Source organism: Hippoglossus hippoglossus, chromosome 6 (assembly GCF_009819705.1).
Source record: "Hippoglossus hippoglossus isolate fHipHip1 chromosome 6, fHipHip1.pri, whole genome shotgun sequence".
In the NCBI taxonomy this organism is placed as follows: Eukaryota; Metazoa; Chordata; class Actinopteri; order Pleuronectiformes; family Pleuronectidae; genus Hippoglossus; species Hippoglossus hippoglossus.
In genome coordinates this window covers 4228969-4239396 of record NC_047156.1, presented here as the reverse complement: position 1 = coordinate 4239396, position 10428 = coordinate 4228969, and the positions used below count along the sequence as shown (strand labels likewise).

At 42.5% G+C, this 10428-nt stretch overlaps 2 protein-coding genes across 5 annotated transcripts in view; both read left to right on the top strand.

The window, feature by feature from the left end:
* The window catches only part of znf423 (zinc finger protein 423), a 138110-nt gene extending 137191 nt beyond the window's left edge, over positions 1-919 (top strand). For all 4 annotated transcript variants that reach the window (XM_034587713.1, XM_034587712.1, XM_034587711.1 and 1 more), the window contains one exon: positions 1-919. This exon is cut by the window's left edge and continues 77 nt beyond it. The gene's annotated coding sequence lies outside the window, so the exon portion shown is untranslated.
* Positions 920-2081: 1162 nt separating this feature from the next.
* The window catches only part of si:ch211-212o1.2 (uncharacterized protein LOC492735 homolog), a 29477-nt gene continuing 21130 nt past the window's right edge, over positions 2082-10428 (top strand). Inside the window, exon 1 of the mRNA XM_034587714.1 lies at positions 2082-2909. Within this exon, the coding sequence (XP_034443605.1) occupies positions 2750-2909 (160 nt within the window). The 5' untranslated portion in view covers positions 2082-2749. The remainder of the gene's footprint in view (positions 2910-10428) is intronic.

The following is a 10428-nucleotide window of genomic DNA, read 5'->3' as shown; positions in this document are numbered from 1 at the left end:
GGAGCCGGCGGGGGACCCCCATCTCCACATCACAGCCAATCAAAGTGTCATTTGCTACTCACATGTAAAACTCTAACGATCGCGCCACTGGGCGCGGCTATTAGAAGCAGCGGGGGAAAGGAATATTAATGGGAAATGCTATTAAATAAAGAAAGGAAAAAGTGGGTAAGAGAAACGGTAAGAGCTAGATGAAGGAAAGAGAGGAGTGAAAAAAGGTATTGTACGTGCAGTATTTTTTATTGTCCCTACCACCCCCACCCCCCCTACCACCAGCTTCTCCCTCCTCCCCCTCCTCACTCCCCCCCCCCCCCCCCTTCGTTCATGCATTTTATTTTTTTTAACAAATAGAAAAGAAGAAAAAGCAAGAAAACACTCCTTGTTTTGAAATGTTCTTTTTTTAAATAGATGGTAGGAAGAAGCTTCACCTTCTCGTCCCCTCAGTTAATTATTGTATTCAACTTCATAGGTGCCAATCTCTTTGCTTTTGTTTCTCTTTCTGCCATATGCGCTTATTTTCTTTATTTTCATTTTTTGTACCTTTTCATTTCTCGCCGTAAGTAGGTACTCGTGCTGTGTTGTGATCGTTTGTTTGCCAGTCGTAATATTCCTCAGTTTTTCTCCCCAAAAAACTCTCCTTTTTATGATTATTGTTATATATTTTTTTCCTTTTTGTAATTACTATGAAAAAAAGACATCAAACAAAATAAAGTGCAGAAAACCATACAGATGTTTCTTTTTTTCTGTTTTTTTTGGGATTGGGTTTTCCAGTCTCTATGGGGCCTATAATGGTTATTGTAAAAATGAGTATCATCGATTTCAGTGCGTCTGGTCAATGACTGCTTTTTAAATGTGAATTAACCAGATTGCAATAATCTAGTACAGACAAAAAGATAAAACAAATAAATAAATGACAAATAAACAACCGCTGTGTGGTGTGAAGTTATTCCAAATCAATCTGTGAGCTCATCGTGTTTACTGATGTGTTATCAATCGACAATATTGATCAAGTAATGCGGTGCAATAATCTCCAGGTATGATGGAGGCTACACAGAGTGATGCAGTGAGACATGTGCTACATAAATATGTTCTGATTGTTGCTCAGGACTCCTCTGAAGAGTCATATAAATATAAGACGACAGAAAACGAGACGACCTATCTTAACCCTAACCCATAATATGTGTATTCACTGTAAGTCTAAAGGATTCAGTACCAAGAGCAAAGTATCTGCTAATACACACAACACAGAAGAAACTGTGTGTCATGAGTTCTGGGCTTGTTGTGTAACCGTGGGACTGATCACAGATTGACAGCTGACACCAGCTCCTCATTGGTCCAGTGTGGCTCCACCCCTCGATCACCGCTGCACAGACTCTGGCTCCAGATGACGACAAAAGTACAAGATGGCGGCGACCACATCAGGGGTGTTATGAGATCGGCCTGGAATCATCATCAGTCAGTTTGCTGGAGATCTACAACCAACAAACCAACCACAGAGCGGAGACCAGCCTCTTTCTAAGATGCACAATGTGAACTATAGTTTTGGTCAATTTGTTCAGTCCACTAATGTGTTTACCTGTTGACTGAAGATGTGTCTGAACTTCTAAACAACTTGGATCAGAGAAGCTACCACCTGCCTCTTCTCAAGGCCCAGACTTGTTTTGGGATATTTCGGCCACATTTGCTATTTTACAAATGGGCAACATTAGGCTCACATCTGAAAAAGACCACAGGAGCCGCATCATTGCCTGAAGTGGCCCACATCTGTATGTTATAACATTAAAATATCATCAGTCAGTCAATTAGCCAGTTAGTTAGTTAGGTTTGTTGTTAATTAGTGTTATTAATGTGTAGGCCTTCTGTTTGCTAATTGTCAAGTGTACTAAAGGACATCATTTGTTAAGGTGAATGTTCAGTCCACATAAATTAACAGCAACAATATAAGAAAAAAGGAAATCTCATTTAGTAATTATTCGATTTTAGTTTTTACTGTTGTCCTGCGGATGGTGCGTCTGCCACATCACAACACGACCTTTAGGGTCAAACTACACTAATACTTGAAGTCGTTTCAATTATATTTTATATATACATGATTCATACATGATCTCAAGGCTCTTTGGATAATAAGGTGGAGAACTCACAATATCACAGAGAAACCAAATGGAAGCAACAACTGAGGAGAGAAAACATTTTTAATCTTTACACAGAAGTTTATTTAGTTTGTTTTGAGCACAAAGTTAAAAGCAGCAGCAGAACTCCTGTAGATGAATGAATGAGTCTCTCCTCATGTTGTTGTTCAGGGTGTCTGTTGATGCAGGAGCCTCTTCCACTTCCTCTTCCTCTTCCTCTTCCTCCACCAGCAGATGCAGCAGGTGACGTGATCACGTGACCTGGAAGCAGAAATAAAGTGGGTTCATGAGAATCACAACAATAAGAGTCAATAACAGAATAAAAACACGAGGTTGTGAACACAGCCGGTTCCTCGCGGGAGCTGCCGCCGGTGAAAGCCCGTGAATCAGCTCCGTGTGTCGGCTCCGTGCGTGTGTTTCCGGGTGACAGGAGGCTGGTGCTCCGGTGCTTCCTCCCAGCCAGCGTCACTCTGCTCAGCCGCCTCTCCCCCTCCTCTGCTCGGCTCCGCTCAGCCTCAGCAGCCGCCGCCGGACACCGGGACACCGACCGCTTACTGACCGCGACACGTCCGTCGTTGATGCCGTGCAGCTGAGACCCGAGCCGGGGGCAGCGGGCAGGAGTCATGGCAGCGTCGCTTCTCTCCGAGACCGACATCAGGCACCGGTCCATGGCGGAGGAGGATCCGAACGGGAATGAGCACGGGGCGGCCGCACGCAGCGCGGCGCCCCGCTGGGGACCGCAGCACGCCGGGGCTCGACAGCTGGCGAGGCTCTACTCTCCCGGTGAGGATGGTGGTGGTGGTGGTGGTGGGGGGGGGGGGGGGTACCAGAGCTGGAGACAGAGGCCGAACATCAGCCACAGTGCGACATGATGATGAGGAGGAGGATGAAGTTTATGATGAAGATGATGATGAGGAGGATGAGGATGAAGATGATGAGGAGGAGGAGGATGATGATTATGATGAGAATGATGATGAAGAAGAAGATGATAATGAGGATGGTGATAAAGATGAGGATGAGGATGAGGAGGAAGAGGATGAGGATGCTGATTAGGTTGATGATGTTTATGGTGATGATGAAGAAGTTGATGAGGAGGAGGATGACGTTTATGATGAAGATGATGATGAGGAGGAGGATGATGATTATGATGAGAATGATGAAGAAGAAGATGATAATGAGGATGGTGATAAGGATGAGGAGGAAGAGGATGAGGATGAGGATGCTGATTAGGTTGATGATGTTTATGGTGATGATGAAGAAGTTGATGAGGAGGAGGATGAAGTTTATGATGAAGATGATGATGAGGAGGAGGATGATGATTATGATGAGAATGATGAAGAAGAAGATGATAATGAGGATGGTGATAAGGATGAGGAGGAAGAGGATGAGGATGAGGATGCTGATTAGGTTGATGATGTTTATGGTGATGATGAAGAAGTTGATGAGGAGGAGGATGAAGTTTATGATGAAGATGATGAGGATGAAGTTTATGATGAACATGATGATTATGATGAGAATGATGATGAAGAAGAAGATGATAAAGATGATGAGGAGGATAATGATGAGGATGAGGATGCTGATTAGGTTGAAGATGATTATGATTATGGTGATGGTGAAGAAGTTGATGATGAGGATGATGATGATAATGATGAAGATGATGTGATGAAGATGAGGATAAGGAGGAATATGATGATGATTAGAAGAAGGATTATGATGAGGAGGATGAGGATGAAGATGATGTGATGAAGATGAGGATAAGGAGGAATATGATGATGATTAGAAGAAGGATTGTGAGGATGAGGATGAGGATCATGATGTTGAAGATGATGAAAATGAGGATGAGGATGCTGATGAAGATGAGGATTCTGATGATGACACAGTGCTAACACCGATGCTACAGGCTAACTTAGCAGTGATATGTGGTTCTTTTGCTGCAACACAACAGACTCCATGCTGCTACTGAACCTGCTGTGATTTGTTGCCGTGTGTGTGTAAAGGCGTGAGGCCAACACGCAGTGTCCGACCAAATGTGGACAAAGGCCGTATCTCAAAGTGAAAACACCAGTCTCAATGGGTTTTTAATGCTAGAAGAGGATAAACCTTTAACTCAGAGTGGGCGTCCATTGAAAACTGAAGCCATGTTCCTCTGTAAACATGAGGTCAAGACAGTAAAGGGTCAAATCTTTGCTCTTAAGTCAAGCAAAGACACAGGTGCTGCATTAAAATCTCTGAAGGAGCCGGAGTTAAACAATAACATAAGATCTAGTGTGATGATGTCCTGAGTCAAGTTCACATGTGAGGTTAATGTATTAAAGTTTTATTCCTTTTTACGTAGCAAATGAATAAACATGATCTGTTACGAGTGACCGATGCAAACAGTGGAAAGAAAAAACAGGCAACACGCTAGCTGTGTGTTTTACCCTGGTCATTCATCGTTTGCCCCGGACGTTCTAGTTTGCTATCCTGATGACCCTGTTGTGAAGGTCCCCCCCCCCCCCCCACACACACACACACACACACACACACACACACACACACACACACACACTTTATAAAGATATGTTTACTCTACATGAAGCACTGGAGGGTTCTTAGAAAACACCCAGATGATGTGAATATCTCTCCCACAAGTTCCCCATTATGATATGAAAGTCACCTTCTATACAGCTGGAAAACCCCCTAAACATTAGGGCCTTTAAAGTCCAGTCAAGTAGACATGTGTTTAAGATGCCCCCAGCATGAAAACCCTTGAAGCCAAACACCTGAGGTAAAGGCCTCGGCTCCTGCAGCATTGATGGGTACGTTTTCTAGATGCTAGTGAAGCTGTTCAGCCTGGGTCGGCTTTTAGTCCGAGGACAAAATCAATATCCGTGACACAGTCGACAGCAGTAATCCTCAGATCCGGTCCTCGGGGTCCGGAGGACTGCTGGTTTTCTTTTTCGCTGCTAGTTTAAATTCACCTGGCGTCCAGGTCTAAATACATCTCTGATTAAGCGTCGAGAATGAAAACCGCCCGGTAGAATAAAACACAAGCAGCAGTCTGGACCCTGGAGACAAAATTTCAGGACCGGCTACAAATACTTTGATAAAATGACAGTGGTTGTTGTTGTGGAACAGAATCGTCTTCCTCCATCACAACAAAGCTTCTGTGTCACGACCCTGAGGCCACATGTAATTGTGTGCGTTGTGGTTTCCCATCAGCTGCACCTCTCCTGCTGCTCTCGTTGGTTTGAGTCGTCATCTTTTCTTAACCACTGTTTTCAGGTTTTTAGAGTTTTGATCTGTAAAAACACACGACACAGTTTGTTGCACATCTCCCAGTACTTGTTGTCTTTCATTTGAAAAAGTTTAAAGAGAGTAAATATTGGGAGAAGAATGAAGTCGTTTCGTGTGTGTAGCTGCGTCGACTCTGCCGCGGTGACGGGAAGCACATTGTGCCTCAGACCTTAGCAGAGAAAACCTGTCTTACCAGTTGTGCATCAAGCTGGACTGGGCCACATTTCTGCCCGACCATCTGCCCTGCTTCTCACTTCACTGCGCATTTTAATTGCCTCTAGTGGAGCCATGTTGGCCACTTGTTAACACTTCCTAAAATAGGAGCGATGCTCAGCGAGAGGAGAGAGGTCTGCACAACACGTTGCTGTGAGGTTCACGTGAGGGAACCACGCGTTTCACCAGGTTGGGGGTTTCAATCCGAAGCCGTCACAGCACCGAGAGTGTTCCTATTCACAAACCACTGATGCTGGCAGTGAACGCACCTCGACACACTGGGAGCATCTTCTGACCTGAACCTGTATATTTTCACTTAATGTCAGTGAACACCTCACTGGAAGCTGGTGACACTGGGAGTAAAGAAGTCACCTTTGTCATTAATGGAATCGGATTTACACTAGAGAGACGACCATCTCCACTCTGGCATGTGTAAACGGCTGAGCTTGCATACGTGCACACACACACAAACAGACACACACAGACACACACACACACACACATGCAAGCACACAATAGATTATTCATATCAATATACGGATGCGAGCTGATGATGAGAAGTCAGAGAAACAACAAACGTGTGATCTCATTTATTCATAGGTCAGTGTTTGTATTAACACTGGTTAAAGGTGAAACAAACTTCATGGATGTCAAATATTACCGTTTATTAAAAAAGTTGTCAACTAGTGTTTATTTTATATTATCGTACAGTTTATAAACCAAACTAAATCATCACTTTTTATCATCTTTAGAAAAATCACTGCCAGGATGTCGCGATTTAGAATTTTTTTTATTTCAACAATTAATGCAAAGAATAATTCAATCCACTTGAAATTTGCCAGACTTTGCAATTTTGTCCCATCGCGACACCTTTTCCGAGCGGCTCCTGATTTGAGCGCTGCTCCAGGTGTCTCTCTGTGTGGAGACCGTCCTGTGTCTGTGTTGGTTTTCTTTGGTTCCTCCTCCTCCTTCCCACAGTCCAACACATGCAGATTTGAGGTCAGATTATTAGAATGGTTGTTTGTCTCTATTTGTTTGTCCTGTGATGCGCTGGTGACCTGTCGTCTTGCTCCATGTCAGCTCCCCCCCCCCCCCCCCCCCTGCGACCCTCACAAGGATAAACTGTAAAGATGATGGATGGATGGACGACAGCTTTCCCACAGATTTAATCGCGCTGATTCATCATCATTAGTGAAATTTCACATTAAACCATCGGTTGGACATGGCAACTCTAACCTCCAAAACAATAAAATCAATAATAACAAATAATACAAATATAATTAAAGAAATATTTGATCATTAAAATGTACAAAAGGAGGAAGAGAAGAGTTTATTAGACGGACGTGTGGTGTGAAGCCGTGTCGTGTTTGCCGGTCTGTTGTCGTTGTTGAGTCTTGTGCCGCTGATGGTTAAGAGGATCACAGACATTTGAGGTCCTGACTCTTCATCCCCCGTCACGTCGTGGTCACGGAGCTTAGTTATCACACTGACTCTGGGTAAAAATAGCCCAGACGAGGCCGTGACATCGGCCACATTCTGACGCAACACAAACTGCTGCGTTACACAAAAACTACTCAACAGTGAAGTTCACACTCGGTCACTGAACCTCAAGTGTTGATTGTACATCAACTGCAAATTGTTGTAGTTGACTTTAAAAGAGTATTTCCTCTGAGTAAAGTTCTCAGTGCTGCGGTCTCACTTCCAGAGAGACGTCAAGGAGAAGATGACTCGAGGACAAATCTCACTTCATGTACTGGTCCATGTTTTTATACTGCGTGTTCACCAAGTGAATCATGATCCTGTAGGAATTCATTTAAAATCTGAATCTCCCTGTTTCTATGTACTAGGAAAGGTGATGGAGAGTAAACGTGGGAAACTCGGTTAAGTGACGTCTGATGAACAATGAGAAACAAACAGTGAAACTCAACCAAGAATACAAAGAATGAAATATCACAATAAAATGTAACCTGCAGGACTCTGGCTCAGTGAGTCGATATTAACACTGTCCTGCTTAGTTCGAGTAATAATAATAATAATAATAAACTTTATCATTTGCATTCCATAATTAAAGACTAATTCAAAGTACTTTTATTTTGTAGCATCTGACTTAATTGTCCAGAAAATATATTTTAAAAACAGAATAAAGCTTTTTTTATTTAGACTGATTCCACATGAAAACTAGTTTTTGCAAAAGTTCGATCTCAGCCCGAACTGACACTACAACATTAGAACAAATATTCCTAAATAAATGCCGGGGGAATCAGTTTTAGGCTTCAATGAAGTAGAGGGGATTAACAATATTAGTCTCCTAGTAGGACATAACACTTTTAGTCCAGAATCAAGTTTAGCTTTTGCTTTATGCCAGGTTTTTTTTTTTCAATTAAGAAATTACACACACTTACAGATATAGTTTCCCAAATAAGACCCATTAATTATTCTCAGGGAAAACTGTGAAAATGTAAAAAAAAAAACGTTGTTAAAGAAAGCGGGGGGGGGGGAATCCTGTATCCATCCTTCTGTCCGGAGCCGTGTCAAAGTTAAATGAGTAATTTCATGTTCCTTCCTTCCAGCAAGTTTTGTGGAAGTCTGTGCTGTAGTTTTAACGTAAAACAAATAAATAAACAGGGTGAAATAAAACAAATTAAATAAATAAAACATGTGTCTCATAATTCATCGAGTATTTAATCTTCAACAAGTTAAAATATGTCCAAATAATAATAACAGAGATCTAGAGACAACAGTGGGTTGTTGAGGCCGCTGCTTTTTATTTTCAATATTTTGCATTTGTCCAAGTGTCACAAATCTGCAGTGAGGGACAATGGCAGCTGTCAACTAGGATCCAGTCAAATGTCACATTGGATAAACTCTCTCGCCATGAAAACATGTAACGAGAACACGTCTGTGTGCGAGTCTGTGTTTTCACCAGGTAAATCTCCAAATGACTTCCAAGCTTTCCCTCATTTCAGCCAAAGGGCACAGCGGGCTGCAAGTGGAAGAAATGCTCAGCAACGCTAACAATGCTGCCGAGCAATTTTACGAAAAACTTAAAAGCCCGAATGTTTCCCACATGCTGACAAGTGTCTGTTAAAGAAAAATAAACAGCAAAAATTCAAAATGTCAAAGTGTCCATTTAAAGGGACGGCACGCTGTTATGTGCTTAGTTGTTTGGGTCCGGTTCAGCGGCGGCAGGAGGTAAATCTAAATAGCAGTTTGGCTTGTTAGAGTTTGAAGAAGTTAGATGAGGTGTTGGCAGAGCTCCACCGAGCCAAACATGGGCTCATTACAGCAGAGCTGCCACGGACAAACAGCTGGAAGCATCTCTCTCCTCCTCCGTTTGTGCATCTCTCCATCTCTCTCTATTCAGCCCGTCGTCCCTCCTCGGTCCTCCCATATGTCTGAAGTGTCACGGTCCGCTGACTGCCTCTCCTCTTCCTCTTCCTCCCCTCTCCTCTTCCTCATCCTCTCTCTTCTTCCTCCACCTCTCCTCTTCCTCCCCTCTCCTCTTCCTCATCCTCTTCTTCCTCTCTTCTCCTCTCTCTTCTTCCTCCGCCTCTCCTCTTCCTCCCCTCTCCTCTTCCTCATCCTCTCTCTTCTTCCTCCGCCTCTCCTCTTCCTCCCCTCTCCTCTTCCTCATCCTCTCTCTTCCTCATCCTCTCTCTTCTTCCTCTCTTCTCCTCTTCTTCTTCCTTTTTCTCTCCTCTCCTCTTCATCCCTTCTTCCTCTCCTCTTCCTCTTCCATTTTCTCTCCGCTTCTCTTCCTCCACTCTTCATCTCCCTGTTCCTCTCTTCTCATTGCCCTCTCCTCTTCCCTTTTCCCTCCTTTCCTCTTCCCTTCCACTTCCTTTTTTCTCTTCTCCTCCTCTTCCTTTTTCTCTCCTCTTCATCCCCTCTCCTACTCCTCTTCCATTCTCTCTCCGCTCCTCTTCGGCCCCCTTTTCCTTGTCCTCTCCTCCTCTTCCTTTTTCTCTTTTTTCCACTCCTCTTCCTTTTCCTCTTCTCCTCCTCTTCCATTCTCTCTCTGCTCCTCTTCCTCTCTACTCCTCTCTATTTTTACAGGCGATTTTACAGTTTAACCACAAACTTTACAAAAGATATAATAAGTTATATAAATATATAAAATGTTATTTATTTTAAAGTAACATTTATTCAAAATAAGTTTTCATAACGGTGTATATTAATATGGAACCAGTGAGTCTCTGTTGAATCTTACAACACAGATTCATTGAGTTTAATTTTCCTTCCACCAGAGAATTGTTTAAAGCTTTTCACCCAGAGGCTGCAGCCTTGATGTGATGGAACAGGAACAGGACAAGGTCACCGACAGAGGTCGAGTCTGAAGGTGTGAAGAAAGTTAACAAAGCACGAGGCTACATTTATCATATCAATCCTAAAACTGTTGTATATGTCCTCAAACTACTGAACATGCACATGTACTTTATCATTAAGAATTTTAACTAATAGTTTAATTTATAATTTGAAACAAACCTTGTTCATAGTTTAAAATACTGGTTACATAACTTATGATTTAATGTGTAACATTTTTGTAAGAATAAATGGTTTCATTTCCTCCAGTATAAAGTTTGTTTTTATTACCTTTTCTCTGTTAACAGATTTATGCAAAAACTACTGAACCAGTTTAGGTGAAACTTGGTTGAAGGAAGAAAAAATCAAATGGGAATTCAGGTATTTTTTAACCTGGGTCCTATGTTTGATAAATAATGTAAATTAATAAATGGTGCGAGTGAGCGAGACTTGTGTATTGTTGCCATTCTTTAAATAGTTGTTCACTTTCTTTAACATTGTGAGATGGAGT